Below are 18,702 nucleotides of genomic sequence, written 5' to 3' on the forward strand. Positions count from 1 at the left end.
AGAAGCCAGTTAGTAAGTGACACTAGGGTTACACAACTGTGGGCTTGTTACAAAATGTTCTGGCCAAAGGGCCTGTGTATCAAAGGCTGGCAGAAAAATGGCACAGGAAGGCCAGTTTCCAGTCTTAGTGCTTGGTCCGTGTTTGAAAGGTATGCAAGCCTGGGAAGGACTGTTTATCTTTTCCAAGGGAAGTTCCTTGTTCTCCCAGTGGCCAGAGGCCAGCCTGCTTAAATGCATTGCCAGACCCGTGGGCGAAATGAGCCAAGTACTGAGCATGCTTATTCACCAGGGACTCGCGAGTCTACAGTAAAGTCTAAGCAACTGGGAGACTGACAACCGACTGGCTAGCTTACCTGCTTTTCGCTAAAAAACCAAGTCGTTTTATTTCCTAATCATTTTTTTCCTGACTTGGGATTTATTAGTATTTTCTTGGAAAACATCGATGATAGTATTGGGAAAATGGATAGTCCTAGTTTAGAGCACAGCTCTTGAGTGGACGCTCTTGTGGGGAGAGCACACGCCACAGATGCTTGAAATCTAAGTAAACAGCTCTGGCTGCAAGTTAAATTTGGAGAGTTCCACAGCTAAGCCAAACCTCGTCTTCAGTGCCCAGTATCTCAGGGCAGAGATCATTTTCTGTCATGAAGCCTGCTGCCTCTGTAGTGGGCATGCTGTCAGCATGCTGAGAAGTGGTTATGGACAGCCACCTAGGCTTATTTTCGTTGACTTTGTGCTGGGCATTTCAGTAGCATGACCTTGCTAGTGTGATATTAATTAAGAACATACTATAGTAACTTTCTTGTTGTTGTCAACTGATACTACTTTGTTAAGTTTCTTGTGTTCAGATATATACATTTCTGTGATAGTCATAAGAGCTATAGATTGGCCCCTGTAATTATTGCCTGTTGATGCAGCAGTCTTTGTGTGTTGCTGCCTTCCGTAGTGTTGCATACCAAACAATGTAACATATTCTTTTTATTTTTTTAAAGATTTGTTTATTATTATATCTCAGTACACTGTAGCTGTCTTCAGATGTACCAGAAAAGGACATCAGATCTCATTAGGAATGGTTGTGAGCCACCATGTGGTTGCTGGGAATTGAACTCAGAACCTCTGGAAGAGTAGTCAGTGCTTTTACCCACTGAGCCATCTCTCCAGCCCCAAGACTTTGTTTTAAAAAAACAAAACAAAACCAAAAAGCACTTGAATGTACAGACTTACTAAGTAGAGAACCCTGGGTTTTTCTCCAGATACCTCAGAAATGATAGTGATTTACTGGCATGAAACCTCATAGGGATGCTAGTGTATATCAGCATAGTAAATTCATGAAGTGCGATTTCCTACAGTTTTTACTTACAAGTGAGTAATAAAATGTTTTGTGATGCCTTCTGTATCCCAGTGGATTGTCCTGTCTGGACCTGGGATGAGCACATCTACTGGAGAGGCCGTTGGGTTACTATTGGTATTGGGCTACTATTGGTGCCTATTTCCTCATAGGGACTTGATTTCATATTGGTCCAGTGCATTGATTATTTGAGAGATGGACTTTTTGTCCTGTGCTTTCTGCCCTCTAACTGCAAATATTCCTGATCGCATACTGTTTTAACTTTGTATTTTCATGCCTGTTCTCCCATTCTTAACCTAGCTCTATTTCTTACCCATAGCTCTGTGGCACTTTATAACTTTCTGGGCTGAGGAAACATCTCAGTGGGTAGGAGCACTTGTGTGGAAGTGTGAGGGTCTGAGTTCAGATCTCCCGCACCCAAGTGAAATCCCAGCATGGCTACCTGTGTCTGTAACCTGTGCAGGCCAGAGATGGGCATCTCTGGGGCTGCCAGCCTAGCTCCAGGCTCAGTGAGAGACTGTCTCGGGAAATAAGCTGGAGAGTGATGGAGCAGGACACCTGACGTCCTCCTCTGGACACACACACACCTGAGGACCTTTTAAGATTTGAGTCCACACCACGTGCTCACTGTTGGTATACTTTATTCTCTGTAGTCAGTATTGATTGTGCACAGTCTGTTCCTAGCCCTTGGCTATGCAACTCAGCATGCCTCAGGGAAGTGTCTGACAAACCGATGAAAATGCAATTTAGTCTACTCTCTGAATTATTCTCCCTTTTAGGGGTTTATAATCTGAACTGTCAGTGGTATCTCAGCTACTCTTTCCCCTTCAGTATTTTCATTGTGTTTTTTTTCTCAGAGGCCGAAATCACAGGTTCCCTACTACCAAAACCAGCAAAAAATTTTCCATACCTAGGCATTAGGAAAACATGAGTTATACTTGTATAATAATTATATTTTATAATATTTAATAATGTTAAAATAGCTTCACTAGTGTGGATTAATTTGTCAGCTGTGTATTGACTGCCTGGAAGCTGTGCTGTGAACACTTTGTCTGATGGAGATATAAGACTATATGTAACTCTGGATTTTTGTTTTGTTTTTTTAAAACAAGATCTCATGTGGCCTATACCAGTAGGTGACCTTGAGCTCTGCCTCCCCTTCTCAGTGTGGAGGTTACAGGTGTGCCCACCAGAGCTAGTGCATGCAGGGCAAGCACTCTGCCAGCTGGGCTTCAACCCATCCCTAAATTCTGTAACTGTGTATGTACATTGTGTATGTGTGTGTCTGTGTGGTTTTATATGCGTGTGTGCATGCTAATACACATCCACGTGTGCACCTGCTGCCAGAGGTCAACACTGGGTGCCCACTTTCATTCCTTTCCAGTCTCTCAGACAGAATCTCTCTCACTAAACCTGGGACTTGCGGATTTGCCTGGCCTGGTTGGCTCATCAATAGCTCTCAGGGTCCTTCAGCTACAGCCGTGTCCACCTTACATCCAGCTTTTCTATCTATTCTAAAGATCCAGGCTCAGGCTGTCATGTCTGCTCAGCACATACTCTAATGATTGCTGTTTCCTTAGCCTCTAGATTACACATTGATGACAAAACTATGAAAAGCTCTTGGTCCATGGAAGGATTGTGAAAAGGAGCAATGCAGTTGAGCTGAAATGATGTGTAGGTGTAATTTATAAAGATAATTCTTGGTTCTCTGCAAATGGTTGGTTTGGAGAAATTTATGGGACTTTCTCTTTGACGGCAAAAGAAGTGTTGATTGACGTATAGCAGCCAAGTAGAGTCTAAACCACCCTGTTTCTACAGGGTGGTTGGGTGCTACAGTGTTGATGTGTGTTGTGCTCAGCTTGTCTTTGAAGTTTAGAAAATGTTTACATAGAGGAGATAAAGTCCTGAGAAAACAAGGATTGAAAGACCTTTCAGACTATCTGGATCTGTTGTCTGGATTCTTGCCTGCTGTGGTCTCGCCTGAGGGTAAATTGGGGCAGAAAGAACCTTGGTGGTTATGCAGAGAAGAGCTGGACAGCATCTTCCCATGGACTCCATTCTTGTACCTGGTGGTATTTGATGAGCCTCTGTTGCTTTGTATGGTGGTGCACACTGTGATCCAAGCTGTATGGGAGTTCAGAGCCAGCCTGGGGGATTTATTAATAACCTCAATAAACAAAACTTCTGTCATCTCCTCCCTTCTGAAAGGAAGCACTAATTAAGGTTTTTCAGGACAGCTGCCTTTTTATGTTCAGTTATTTGGGTGGTTTCTCAGATTGATTATTCCATGTGAGATTTGTGTGCTTGTTGTTTTTTGTTGTTGTTTTTGTTTTTTTGCTACTAATGTGATATAGAAATACTCTGCCTTTCCCTTTGACTCTATTCTCTTAGATGACTAACATCTTCCTTTGACATTGTACATTGGCACACTGATTTTGTTCTCTATTCCCCCTCCCCTCAGGGTCATCTAGTAGCAGGCACCCAAACCAGGCAACTCCAAAGAAAAGTGGTTTAAAAAATGGCCAGATGAAGAATAAAGATGACGAGTGCTTTGGAGACGATATCGAGGAGCTCCCAGACACGGACTTTGACTTTGAGGGGAACCTGGCCCTGTTTGACAAGGCGGCTGTGTTTGAGGAGATCGACACTTACGAGAGGAGAAGTGGCTCCCGTTCTCGGGGTGTCCCAAATGAACGTCCTGCTAGGTACCGCCATGATGAAAACATCCTGGAATCGGAGCCGATTGTGTACCGTAGGATCACAGTACCACACAGCGTGAGCAAGGAGTTCTGCACGGGTAAGTCACGCTGAGTCCTTTACTTTATGCTGAGTCCTTTACGCTGAGTTTGCTTAAAACAGAAAAACCCGGTTGTTTAGAAGTCAACATCTTGCATCAGAAATTAGTGACCTGGCTGTTATTGCAGGGTTATTGTTTATATGGTGGAGGGGTAATTTTAATACTTGTCCTTTGTGTCCTAGATCTGGCAGATACAGTGTTCATGTGACATTTTCTTTGGTCTGGTCTCCCTGATAACTATATATTTCACCAAAAATATAGTTCTGTTTGCTAGTTTTTGGCTGATGCAAGAAAGAATTGAAGATGGGTAAAATCCATGTATTGAAATTGGAGTATTAAAATTTTACATGTCTTTGTCCTTCTGCCCTTACCTGCCTTGGCCACTGAGAGAGTTTGGCTGGTTAAGGTTCTCTCCTAACAGAGTAGTCCCTTTGTAGTTATAAAAGCCTCTGTGTTATAGTGTAGTTCTCTTGCCTTAGTGATTTTCTTTTAGATTGACTTACTCTTTAATTTTATGTGTATGGGCGTTTTGCTTGCATATGTCTATTTGTGAGCGCTTGGAGCCCAGAAGAGGGCACTGGATTCCCCTAGACTGGAGTTAGAGTCAGTTTTGAGCAGCCATGAAGGTGCTGGGATTACCGCCCCAGGCTTCTAGAAGAGCAGCCTATGGCCTTGAAGCACAGATGAAAGTGGCTGTAGGGGACTGCCTCATCAGTACCCTTCCTTCTCAAACCACACAGTAACTAGATTTGTTAGAACACAGCATGCAGATCATTGAGTGATCCTAGGAGCCAAAGGGAAGCCATAATTGTTTACTAAATAGAAAGAAAATGAGTATGTTTCCATTTTAGTTTGAAGACTACAGAGACTTTACTTGTGAGTGCTCCCAGGAAGAAATGTGTAGACACCTGGATTGCCGTTGGAGGAATTTCTGACTGGCTGTTAGATGACAGCTTATGTGCCCTGTGAGGGATAGGCAGACTGCCAGGCTAAGACTGCAGTTGCTCCAGTTCTCCACTGGTAGGCATGCATCTAAGGAGGAGACTTCCTTAAGTCTCAGTGTGACTGCTGAACTCCTTGGGGTTTCTAAACTACTTATGTAAGGACAGGTAGCCTTGCTCAGATTTCAAGCCCACTTGCTTCCCTTCCCTTCCCTTCCCCTTCCCCTTCCCTTCCCTTTCCCTCCCCCTCCCCCTCCCCCTTTCCTTTCCCTTTCCCTTTCCCTTTCCTTTCCCTTTCCCTTTCCCTTCCCCTTCCCCTTCCTTCCCCTTCCCCTTCACTTCCTTCCCCTTCCCCTTTCCCTTCCCCTTCCCTTCCTTCCCCTTCCCCTTCCCCTTCCCCTTCCCCTTCCCTTCCTTCCCCTTCCCCTTCCCCTCCCCCTCCCCCTCCCCCCTTCCCCTCCCCCTCCCCCTCCCCCTCCCCCTCCCCCTTTCCTTTAGTTTTTTGGAAACAGGGTGTCTCTGTGTAGCCCTGGCTGTCCTAGAACTCACTGTATAGATCAGGCTGGCCTCAAACTCCACTGACCTCTACTTCCCAAATGCTAGGATTGTGCCACCAACCGCCCAGCCTGATTTTTCAGGCTTTTCAAAATGAGCTACTAGGCGCACTCCCTGGCCTACCTCCCTACCAGCTGCTGTTCTTGCGGTGGCTCTGGACTGTCTTCCCTGTGATGCTGCAGAGTGGGGTTGGATTAGGAGGTATGTGGTTTCCTGGGATTATGTAGACCAAAGGAATGCCTGAGCTTGGGAGCATTATGGTCTGCCTTGTAGTTAAGTGACTACGAAGGTAAGACCCACAGTGAGGATGAGGAGGACGTTTCAGATCCTTAAGAGCACAAGAAGACATTTCCTGAGGAGACCAAACAGGTGCTCATTTTCCCATCAGACACTGCACCTCTCCAGCTTTGTTTTCATCTTTTAATGACGGGAGTAGAAAGTTCAATCCTCATGAAATTATTTTCCAAGAAACCATGTGCCACATGTGCTGGTTCTTGACCAAGAACTCAGGGATAGCAGCTTGTGGCCCGAGGCTCTCTTCGTGCATGACAGGAAGGCACAGGAGCCCAGCAGCCTCTTACCACCCAGCTTTCCTGTCTTCTCTAACAACAGTTAGTAGAAAGTCATTTCCTTTTTCCTGCTAGAAATAGAGCAACAGTTGTTTCACTGAGCAGCTCTGCTGCAGGTAAAAATCATCATTTTCCTCCAATTTCAAAGCACAGTCTTCAAGCCGGTTTCACTGAGCAGTATTCAAATAGCAAAGATCTGGGCACTCTTCAGTTCCACATGTTTCTTAGCATCAGATAAACCACCTTTCCGGGATATTTGGAGAAATCATCTATTTGATACATCTTCTCTTGTGTATGTGGACAAGTTAAGAAGGGAAGACTGTAGTTATAAGAAGTGAAATCTGATGAATGGCAAACAGACTGCAGTCTCTAAAAAGAGCTGTCTCAGAAATGGCCCACTCTGTACCTGGAGACAGGATGGATTCCCAGAGCTTTCTGTCCAACCAGTGTGTCAGGGTCTATTTTAGATCTGGCTTTAAAAAGCAAGATAGTGACTGGGTGGTGGTGGTAGTGGTGCATGCCTCTGGCCTTGATATGTACCCATAAAAGCACACAAACACCAGAAGAAACTGCTGTGTGCTCATTATTTGTAACCTGCTCTTAATGTAGAGGGAGCCAGGCATGGTGGTTCACATCTTTAATCCCAGCACTCGAAAGGTGGAGGCAGGCAGATCCCTGAGTTTGAAGCCAGTCTGGTCCACATAGCAAGTTCCAGGACAACTTGAGGGAGGGGTACACAGAGAAACCCTATCTCAAAAAACCAAAGGGACAACAACAGAAGGATATAGTAGGAAGAGCTGGGGTATAGCTTAGCAGCCAAGAGCTTGATATGTGTGCTCAAGGCCCTTGGCTCAGTCCTTAGCATGGGAATAGGAGTGGGAAGTCATAGGAGATGGAAAGATACCCTGAATGCCCAAAACACAAGGAGGGTGTGGATAGTAAGAGTGCTAGGTGTTGAAAGGCAGGCAAGCTTCAGGTGGGGTTGCAAGCTTTAGAGTAAGGAACAGGACAGAAGCTCTTGGGCAGGATTTTCTAGGCTGAGAAGAGGATGTTTATTGGAAACAATGCAGGTACTGATGACTAGTGAGCAAAAGGCTTGGGGGGAGGTGGCGGGTGTTGGTCACTAGCTGGTTTGGTTGAGAGTAGAGTTTGTAGGGTGACTAGAAGGCAATAAAAGCATCTTTGGACCAGAGCACAGAGGGCCTTGTATAGCTTTGCTAGCTTTGTCCTACACCTGGGGAACAACTGAAGGATGTCATTTTAATTTTTTTGTTTTAAAGATTTATTTGTTTGTTTATGTATATGAGTATACTGTAGCTATACTGATGGTTGTAAGCCATCATATATTTGTTGGGAATGAAGGTTGCTCACTTCAGTCGACCCCACTTGCTCTAGTTGCTCTGGTCTAAAGATTTATTCTTATATGTAAGTACACTGTTGCTGTCTTCAGACACACCAAAAGAGGGCGTCAGACCTTATAACTGATGGTTGTGAGCCACCATGTGGTTGCTGGGATTTGAACTCAGGACCTCTGGAAGAGCAGACTGTGCTCTTAACTGCTAAGCCATCTCTCCAGACCTGTCATTTTAATTAAAAATAATTTTTTACACATGCATGTGTGTGCACAAATGTGTATGTATGTTGCATACATGCTATAGTGCACATGTTAGGTCAGAGGACAACTTGGAGATGACGGTTCTTTTCTTCCACTGTGTGGATCCCTTGTGTCAGTCTTGGTAGCAAGTGCCTTTACCCTAACTCACCAGCCCAACTGAAGGATTTTAGATCAGAGCATTATATGATCCCAATCTTACTGGACTTTTGGTAAGACTTAGCACAGAATGAGAGAAACAGAAGACACTGAAGCAGAATCAGTTTGACATTCAAGATAAAACTAATATATCAGGATTTTGGGCCATCAAGTGTAAACACAAAGATGAGAAAGATATGGCAGAAGATTTTGATACAATAGAATAATTGAACACATACATATAATGATTCAGTTAAACTGTTGAATATTTCAGAGGATTGAAAGGGACTGGATGTGTAGTGAAGGAAGAGTGGCTATAGGAGCCTAGCTGTAATTAGGTTGCTTGACTGCAGGGAGCTATATATATGGTCTTGTGATTAGAGTCCCCACCCCTCTTTTCTTCTGTAATGCTTTGCAGTTGAGCCCAGAGAAAGAAAAAGGTAGCGGTTCCACTCTGAAGAATAGAGAGCTGAGAGGGTAGTTGTGAGTTTCAGTAATAAAGATCTTGAATTCTAAGGCCAATAGGAAGCTACTCAGCCCAGGCCCTTCTTTGTAGAGTGGGGTGATCATTGTCAAATAAAGTAGACTGAAAAGCAAGCTGCACAATTCTGAGTTCCTATTGGTTACTCAGTAAAGTTTAAATGTAGTTGCAAAGACTGCCTTAGTAAGATTATGTGGGGTCTCCCTGCTCTCGTGGATCATCCACTGATACAGTCCACAGGGTAATTGGGGGAGGTTCAAAGCCCTGTGAGTATGCACAGTAAATAAACCATACCAGGACTGCAGGTCACTTTACTTGGGGTAGTTAAGCATATAAAGTTTTGGGGGACTGAGGAGTAGGGATATCCTAGATGGACAAATGTCATTGGCTGGGGGTTTAGTGTACCTGGAATGCCTCATTACCATGGGGAAGCATTTCAGATGGCTGGACAGCTTTTGTCAGGGGAAAGGAAACTGATCCATAAACTAATTGCGGCTACATGACGTTCCTCACGTACAGGTAGGTATGGTGGGTCTTAGAATTCCCTAGCCAGGGTCAGAGAAGGAGAAAACCAGCTAAGGAAGGGAGTCGCCCATATTGCACTGAGCCCAGAGGGTACGGGGTCATGGTGGACCTTGACCTTAATTAGCTGAGTTTTCCCACAAGATTACTTCAAAGCATCAACATTTATAAAATCTACCACATGCCAAACACTAGGTACTAGATATCTACTCAGTTACCTCAGGATCTTTAGAGTACTGGATAGCCAAATATGTAAATATCCAAATATAGAAATGGGTTCAGTGTTTAGCTGTGGCTGAAATGGGTGGTGGCATCTGGTGCAGCAGCGTTACAATCAACAGCTTAACAGGTAATGTGCAGTGAGTATTTGCTATATCCAAATTCAAAGGACTCCAAGTACTCAGGTCATGGGATTTTCATGGCATCCCTGAGATTGTACTGTTGAGTTCTTGTCTTTGTCATCACTGTTTTGCTGAAGTTAGAAGACTTGGTCAAGAATGACTTGTGTGTTTGTGTGTCTGTATGTGACCCAGTTCAGGATAGTATGTGTTCTCTTTGATTCCTGAATGTGTATTCTTTCTGTTCAGATTCTAAAACTCTGAAAATAGGGTCTGATGGTTGTTTTTCTCACTCTGTTCCCTAGCCTGTCTCTGGCTTGGTGCTTTGTTACTTTGCAAAGTTAATAATGACCATATTCTGTAGCACTTAACTGTGTTTGTTTGTTTGTTTGTTTGTTTTTCTTTCAAACTGTGTGTGTGGTTTGCATGTGTGTGTAGCAGTGTAAACTCCTTATTGAAACTGTTTAAATATTCTAAAAAACCCCACTTAAATAGTGTAGTGAATAACCAACCATACATCCTTCACTCAAGACATCTCAGTTACCATTTGGCATCTTTGTTAAGTATGTAAACACAGCACATTTCTGAATCCTTTAGAATTTAGCTGCACCTAACCATTGTACTTCTACCACCAAGTGCAGATATTTTGTGAGATATCTATTACTCTGTACAATCAGACTACAGGATTGTTCTCAGGAAATTCTAAATTGAGACAAAAATATTACCTAAAATACATTACCTATATACAAAGCTTTACAACTGTTTCTAAAATGTCCTTTATTCTCAGGTTTTAGGGGGATATTTTTTGTTATTTGGCTTTTTGAGACTGGATTTCACTGTGTATCCTTCTTTTGCCAAGAATTGGCTGTCATTCTGCTTCAGCCTCCTGAAGCTGCTTTATAGACATATACCACCATGCCTGCCTACAGCACTTAATTTTCAATTATTATTCCTTGGCCAAGGCATGGTGGTGCACACCTTTAACAGGGTAGGGGTTGAGAGGGGCCAGTTCTTGCCACAGTAAGCATGGTGGTCAGAGGACAACCTCACAGCTTCCATCTGTCATCCTTTGCATACGCTTCAGGCTTTTGCAGCAAGTGCCTTTACTCTGAGCCATCGGGCCACCCCTCCAGTAATGCTTTTTGTTTTTATTTTGGGACAGTTTCTCATTATGGAAGCCAGGCTGCGCCATAGATGCAGCGATGCGCCTACCTCTGCTGCTTGAGTGCTGGGATAGTTGTACACCAACATGCTCAGCTCACTGTTTTTATAGCTGTGTTGTTAGTTCACCTTTGCCCATGTACAGTTACTTGTCGGGTTCCTTTTGCTTCATAAAGTCTAGACCAATTTCCATGTTTGTTATCTTTTTTGGTTGGTTGGTTTCTTGTTTGGTAGGGTTTTTTTGTTTTTGTTTTTAAGACCATGCCTCACTATGTAGCTCCAGCTGCCCTGAAACTTGCTTTGTAGCCCTAGCTGGCCTTGAGTTCACAGAGATCTGCCTGGTTTTGCCTCATGAATGCTAGGACTAAAGGCATGTCCCCACATCCCTGCCTAATGTTTGTTATCTTTTGTGATCCTCATACTTTTGAATAGTCTAGGTCAGTGCTTTGTAGACTGTCATGTTAGACATGCTCTTTAGTGAGGAGTAGGGTCATGTCTTTCTCAAGGCATCGCATTAGGAGTTCTCATGTAAATCTATCCTGTAACCAGCCTATGGTAGGTCATTTGGTAAAGTATTGTCCCTCTGACCTTTTCATTGTAGTGATATTTGTCTTTTGATTTAATTATTTAATTTATTCTTTGACAATTTCATATATCCATGCATTGATCATATTCACTCCCAGCATTCCCCTCCTTTTTTAAAGTTTTTTTATTTTTATTTTTTCTGTGCTGCCTCTTGCATGCTCTCTGGCCTTTTCTTGTGCAGGTGACCATGACTACAGTGAGTGCGTAAGAGCAGTGGCCAAGTCCTGTCCAGAAGACAGCATTTCTCAGCACCTTCCCCATCCCCTGTTCCCAGGATGTGGCTTGAGCCTTGGGGGTTTGATGAACATGTCTGGTTTAGGGCTGGACTCTCAACAGCCACTTACTCTCAGCACTCTTGACAGCTGTGAGCCTCTATTAACCACTGCCCACTGTGTAGGGTGTTCTGTGGCCAGGTTAGAGAGCTGTACTAATATATGGGAATAAACTTAAATATATAGAAGGCAGTTTGACAACATGTCCATTTAGTAAATTATCAGTAGTGAGTTCCCCCTAGGGCTTAGGGCCTCTAGAGCCATGAGCTGTAAATCAGGTTTACAGTACTGAGCATGATCATCCCCCCCACCCACCCCCACCCCCGTGGAGCAGGCCTCGGATCCCTGCTGAGGATCTGAGTTGGTTACCCCATAACCCCCATGCTACTATTAAATTAATAGGCACATCTTGCATGGCGGGTTGGTATTGTAGCATTTAGGGTCCAACACTGGGTTTGACCTAATTTAAACATTACACATCCTCAATGTTTGTTACATGGTACCACATTAAGATATATAACTTTTATGTTCAATGTATTAGTTAAAAGTAAAAATTACTGGTCTTGGGGCTGGAGAGATGGCTTAGTGGTTAAGAGCACTGACTGCTGCTCTTCTAGAGGTCCTGAGTTCAATTCCCAGCAACCACATGGTGGCTCACAACCGTCTGTAATGGGATCCAATGCCCTCTTCTGGTGTGTCTGAAGATAGTGACAGTGTACTCACGTTAAATAAATAAATAAATAAATCTTTAAAAAATATATATTTTACTGTTCTGAGCAGGGCGGCCGTGGTACAAACCTCTAATCCTAAGACTTGAGAGGCAAAGGCAGATCTCTGTGAGTCTAAGGCCAACCTGGTCTACAGACAGCCAGAGCTACTCAAAGAAACCCTGTCTCAGAAAAAAACTTACTGATCTGATGTCTGACTACCTGAGTTTAATCTCCCCAGAACTATATAATGGTAAGAAAGAACTGACTTCCACAAGTTTTCTTAACACTTCTACATATATACCATGACATACATGCACAAATAAGTAAATAAATAAAAATATTTTAAAGTAAAAATTGAGAAGATTCTAATACTAGGAGAGGGAAGCTAAAAGTTCCCAAAAGAACTGTTGGAATAGAGACTAGAAGCTGGCAAGGTAGCTGGGGCCTGATAGACGAGGTGTCTGAAGTACAGGATGTGGGATAGATGCAGCCAGAACGGAAGGCCTCCTGTGCCAGGATAATGTTTGTTATAGTATTAGGCTTCTCTTAACAATTCCTTTTGATGCCACATTGCATTTTGTGGTAGCTTTAATATTGATCTGGAGGGGCTGCCTATACATTGCTAGTCTGAAGGTGCTAATTTGCAGGTGGTTTTGAAACGTAAAAGGAAGACATGCTTACCCCGAGACTCCCCATTTTGGGACTGCCACAGAATAGACTCAGTTCACAGATCCAGAGGACTCCCTTGCCCATCAGTGGAGCTGTGTCCATTGTTGATGAGATACAGGGCACAGAACCTCTCCCACTAAGGAGCCACCTTTGTGTAAAGATTGCATTACACTGAGAGGCACTTGGCTGTAAGAGTCAGGCAGGAGGAAGGCTGGACGGGGTGGACGGGAGGGAAGCTTGGATGTAGTACTGCCGGACTGGGGCCTGGAGAGTATCAGGACAGGTGTGTCTGTGAGGAGACACAGTCTGCAGTGCTGTGGACCGGAAGGCAGAGTGCACAAGTGACAGTATGGGAGTGGCAGACACATGCAGTGCTAGACCACTGGGTCCTACGACCCAAGAGTCAGCCCAGCCAGGCTGTAGAAGTGTGCAGAGAGGAGCCTCGTTTCCTGGCCTATGCAGTGTGCGCTTGAGTTGTTTTCCATGATACCTAGAAGTTAATGGGAGCGTTACAAATGCTGCGCTTGTCATGACTGGATACGGTTAGCTCTGCCTTTAGTCAGTACAGCTGTAAAATACGATATTCAGAGAAACCCAGCAACTGATTTGACTGCCTTGATTTGCAAACAATAAAGATCCACCTTCCAACCCAAACATAATTAGGTTTGGCCCATGTTCAGATGGCCAGTGTTATTGTTCGCAGTATACACGCTATGTTCTTGCTTCCTTTCCTTTGGGGCTTATTTTATTCCTCCTGCCTGTTTCTGATAAGCCTGTCTAGCTTCTTGAACTTTATTTATAAATGTTTAAGAGGAACTTTTTGGATTCTTGTGTGTTCCTTTTGGAGAAGCAAACAGAGCAGGCTCCAGTAAGGTCCCCAGCATAGGACCGCAGGCAGAGAGGATCCTACCCCACCTCACTCTAGGCTAGCTATCAAACTATGCCAGCCATCATTACAGACCGGGGGAGACGGTAGGAGACTCTGTTCCCAGCTGGAGTAGCACCTAGCCAGGGTAGAAACTGCTTGTTTCCCCTTATCTCCAGAGCTTCATTCATATTCTCTAAGACTGTGAGGGGAGAACCGGCTGAAAATGAATCTCCTTGTTCCCAGAGAGTGTCCTGTCTGTACAGCATAAGAGCTTGAAAAGCTTGATTTACAGTGTAGCAGGTCACCCATTTTAAACCAGTCGTACTTGTTCAGGTAAGTAGGTGAGGGAGTGTAGACAGAGTGAAAGCTCTCCTTTGCATGACTTTGGAGGTAAAGAGGTTTTTGAGGTAGGTGTGCAGCTAATTGGACAGGACAGCTTAGGAGTCTTGAAAATTCAGCCAGCCTTTTTACTGCTATCAGGGCTTCCTAATTAGTTCTGATAATATGTGTCTGTCTAAAGCAGGCCATTAAACATGGCCGTTTTAATCAGCTTTTGACATGTAAGGTCAGGCTGCACCTTTAGCCTTGGCACCTGGGACCCCAGTGACTTACATTTTAGAAAGGGGTGGAAAGAGAGGCTCTTGTTCTTAATGGCACTGTTTGTCACCTCTGCCCATAACAAACATGAGAGGCAGGCAGGCAGAAGCACTCAGCTGACATTTATTTTGACAAATGTTAGGCAATTTTCATTATGTCTTCCTTACATTAAATTGTATTATTCTGCCTTACTTGAGAAGACACAGGCCTAAATGCCATAGACTTGGGCTTTCCACTTGGTTCCTTTTGCCAAAACCCACAGCAAATATCCTTCTTGTGTCTGGTTTGGGCAATCTACACATCCAAGGCTGCATTCATAATAGAAATAAATGAAATTTCCCTAGAAATGACCAGTGGGCAGGCAGATTTTTCTAATCAGAATGCTAGAGCAATGGGATGATGATAAATCCACAAGAAAACTAATGTTTTTAGACTAGATCATAAATAGTGTGAGGTTTGTGTCTGTACATTTGACCAATTGGTGAGACCATGCCTGTGTTAAAGACAGAGATGCAACAAGCTCAGTGAATCATGGCTATTTATTGATATAAAAGGGTCACTACCCTACTTGAAGGAGTTAAGAATTTGGGATCCAAAATGCCTGACACAGATAGCATGCAATCCTCTGATGACTTACTAGAGCCTGTTTTGTTGTTGTTTGTGTTTTTTAAGTGTGTATGGGTGGTTGCCTGCATGTGTGACTACCACATATATGAATGCCCACAGAAGCCAGAAGTGTCAGATTCTTTGGAGTTATGGATGATTGTGAACTGCCATGTGGGTGCTGGGATTCCAGTCTGGATACATAGGTCTTCATGTATTCTCAAGAGTAGCCAGTGTTCTTAGCCTCTGAGCCATCTCTCCAGCCCAGTTCAGACAGGGAAGCTAAAAGGTCTTCCTGGCAGTGGACCTGCTTTTCTGGGCCATTGCATTTGGAAGATGACATTGTTATTTTGGGAGAACAAGACCTATGTTATTAAGGAAAGGGCTTCAGATCACAAGTTTTTACTTTGGTGTTGCTTTGTGCTTGGTTCCCTGACCTCTAAGATGTTACTGGTCTGCAGGCGCTAATATATGTGATGTGTACCACATAAACTTCAGAACTCTTAGAATTTTGTTTCTGGTGAATGAAAAAAAAATGTTCTTTTAAGTAAAGCTTGACGTTGTTTCACTGTAGACCTTCTTGATGGCTAGAAGGTTGGGTAGTGTGCATAGGGAGAAAGTGACAATGTTACTTGAGAAAACAAGTTGCTGGCTGAATTTCTTAAGCTAAGAGGAAGAACTACCTGGAAGAGAGAAATAAGAGGAAGCAGAGAGCAAATGAGTGTGACCTCCTACCAAGAAATTGATAAGAATGGCAGTGTTTAAAGGGGTCAGAGGATGAATTAGTATCTGTTCCGATTCTTGGAAAAGAGGAGCAGCCTGTTTGTGAAGAAAACTCTAAAGTTCAAGGTGACTTTTTCCATTTTTAGGAAAAGATATTGTTTTATTGTGATGGGATGCTATAGTGGCCTAAGCTGGATTGCTGAGGAGGGAGAGCACATTCCTCCTTGCTTTTAGAGTAGTGGCTCTCAACCTCCCTAGTGCTGCCAGTCCTTAATGCAGTTTCTTGCACTGTGGTGACCCCTGACATGAGATAATTTTCATTCCTACTTCATAACTGTACTTTTGCTGCTGCTATGAATTGTAATATTTTGTTTTCTGATGGTCTTAGGCCACCTCTGCGCAAAGGCATTTGCCGCTGCCACCCCACTCCCCTCTCCCCTCCTCCGTGCCCTCCGTGTTGTGACCCAGGTTGGGAACTGCTGATCTAGAACAAGTAATGTAGGTTGCCATGTATTCTCAAGTACACTGTGCCTCAGGGAGGAGGAGGAGGCTGGCTCTCTACACAGCCCTGGCTTTCCTGGACTCACTCTGCAGACCAGGCTGGCCTCGAACTCACAGAGACTGGACCGTCTCTGCCTTCAGAATGCTGACATTAAAGGCGTACTACAACCTCCCCAGAAAGGCATATTCTTAAAAGGCTGGCATTTGGCCTAGAATAAAGCTCACTTGATAGAGTTTTTGCCTTGCATATACAAAGTTCTGGGTTCAATTCTCAATACTGAATAAACTGGGCAAGTGTGTGCTTATTGTAATTCCAGCACTTAGAAGGTGGAAACAGGAGGATTCGGAGTTTAAGGTCATCTTTGGCTACGTAACAAGATTATGCTTGGGCTACATGAAAAGTCCTGTTTCCTTTGAGAAAAAGAAAAAGTTGGCATTTGCAGAATCTGTATAGAATGCCCACATTTTTGGACCTGATTTTTTATAATAATTTCCCTTGCTCCTTGCCTCTTTTTTACCACAGACTCTGGCCTGGTAGTCCCAAGTGTTTCCTATGAGCTACATAAAAAGCTGTTGTCTGTGGCTGAGAAGCATGGGCTGACCTTAGAGCGGAGACTTGAGATGACTGGTGTGTGTGCCAGTCAGATGGCGCTGACTCTCCTTGGAGGACCCAACAGGTGAGTGTCTCTAGACTGGCAGTGCTGAATATGAGGTGGCAGTGCCCTGCCTGGTCAGCCCACACACCTCACATGCACATAGGAGCTGCTGCCAGGCGGTCACTGCTGTCCCCTATGAGCCTCTGACGCTGCTAACTTTTTTCTTTGCCCTTTCTCTGCTGGAAGTCCTTACTATTCCCTCTTTGCTGACAGCAGCTGTCTGGTCTTGTGAGATCCACGTTGATGGTCAGGTCTGGCTTTGAGACGCCTTGCAGAGATCTGGCCTTTCACTAGAAAGCACATCAGCCTTGAATGCAGACTGATGAGGACATTTAGAGACCCCTGACACCCTAGTGGAGGAGGTGGTTTCTGCCTGCCCAAAGGCCACCGTTAGCAGCAGAGCCTGCGTGTACCAGAGGGTGTGTCCTAGATAGACAACGCTGCTCATGCCTGAAGAAGTCTTCATTCAGGAAGTACAGTAAATCATGACGAAGGAAGCAGAGAAAAGTGTCTAGAAAGTCCCTGACTGTGTTTGGCCGAACAGTGTCTCCTGGTTCTAAAGCAGTCTTAACAAAAGCAAGTTTGATCCAGGAAGGAGAGGTTTTACTCTGGCCCCAACTCCTTGCTTTGTAGAGTTATGAGTATTTGTTCCTCTTTGTGCTTTGCTTGGGCCTGTTCTTTCCTATGCCCAATACTCTTGTGTAGAAAGGGAAGGGGACCCCCAAGGGGGATAGCTTGCTGCACATCCTAGTCTAGGAATAGCCACATGGATTGTCTTGGAATGCACTCACTGGGAGAAGGGTTTCTGACGTCATTAAGTGGCGTTCTAGAAACAGTGTGGGGCAGAGTTTACGCATGTTCTCTCTGGTGTGCGCTTCTAGCTGCTGCTTCTGACCGCTGGGCCTTTGCCTCTTTAAGACCGGTTTACTCTGTAGCCCTGGCTGTCCTGGAATTCTCAATCCTCCTGCCTCAGACTCTCAAGGCTTGTAGGCACTTGGCTACAGGTGTTCACTACTGTGTCTAACCCATTTATGATTTTTCTATGGTTGGTTGGTTTTGGAAAAAAAATTTTTTTTTTGAGACAGGGTTTCTCTGTGTAGCCCTGGCTGTCCTTGTGTAAGGGTTCATGATTCGCCAAAGAATGGCACCCCAGAGTTAAACAGTATGTAAATAGAGTGTTTTATTCTGCAGAAGTCCAGCATGTTGGGGTCTCCCCATTACCAAGATAGACAATAAGTGAGCTTACAGGCCAGATTTAAAGTGCATTAGGGGATTCTGGGGTAGGTGACCTCTATCTTATTCCATCTCTAAGGACATTTCATTACCGGGGTGTGGTGGCTGGCTGTAAACTGCTGACCCATTGTCCTTGTTTCAGGCCAATTCCTGATGGCAGTGCAGTTACTAACCAGCTGCCTGAAGCCTGGGTTTTTAGGCCTAATCTCCTGAATTGCAGATTTGAAGCCTGTCATGGAGTCAGCCTGTCTCATCTTTGGAATTTGCCTCACTCTGTAGACCTGACTGATCTGAGCTCACAGAGATCCACCTCCTCTGCCTCCAAAGTGCTCGGATTAAAGGCGTGTGCCACCACCACCGAGCCTTGCCTGTTTTTCTTAGTCTGAGCTCTCAGAAGTTGCATCTCTGTCCTTTGTAGCAGTTACTAGTCCTTTGGAAGTCAGACACACTGTTTTCTGTCTGTGTTCAATGTGTGTGTGTCAAGTACCATTTTTCACAACAGAATTTTATGTGCTCCTCAGAGCTTCACATTGAAGGGAAATATTACAGACCCATGATTTAAGAGGAGCAAACTGTGGCTTGGAGCTTGAAGGACCACCCAGGTAACACTGCTGGTGTAATGGTGCCAGAATTTCACTCTGCAGAGGTGCTATGAGTGCTAAGACACCAATCTGCTTTCATGCTGGTGAGGGCTTACGATGGGGTTAGGAAGGACCCGGGGAAGCAGACCCCTAGTCAGGTGCTAGGACTCTGCAGCATGTATGTAAAGGAATAAGCAACAGAGGTTCTCAGCCTTTCTAACGCTGCTGCCCTTTAATACGGTTCC

The 18,702-nt window shown here is 44.3% G+C and overlaps 1 protein-coding gene across 3 annotated transcripts in view; it reads left to right on the forward strand.

The window, feature by feature from the left end:
* The window catches only part of Edc3 (enhancer of mRNA decapping 3), a 41,624-nt gene that overhangs the window by 14,840 nt on the left and 8,082 nt on the right, over positions 1 to 18,702 (forward strand). For all 3 annotated transcript variants that reach the window (XM_006511247.3, NM_153799.3, XM_011242760.3), the window contains 2 exons: positions 3,807 to 4,142; positions 16,511 to 16,664. In XM_006511247.3, coding sequence (XP_006511310.1) covers positions 3,872 to 4,142; positions 16,511 to 16,664 — 425 coding nt within the window. In that variant the 5' untranslated portion in view covers positions 3,807 to 3,871. The remainder of the gene's footprint in view (positions 1 to 3,806; positions 4,143 to 16,510; positions 16,665 to 18,702) is intronic.

The sequence above is a fragment of the Mus musculus genome, chromosome 9 (assembly GCF_000001635.26).
Source record: "Mus musculus strain C57BL/6J chromosome 9, GRCm38.p6 C57BL/6J".
NCBI classification, from domain to species: domain Eukaryota; kingdom Metazoa; phylum Chordata; class Mammalia; order Rodentia; family Muridae; genus Mus; species Mus musculus.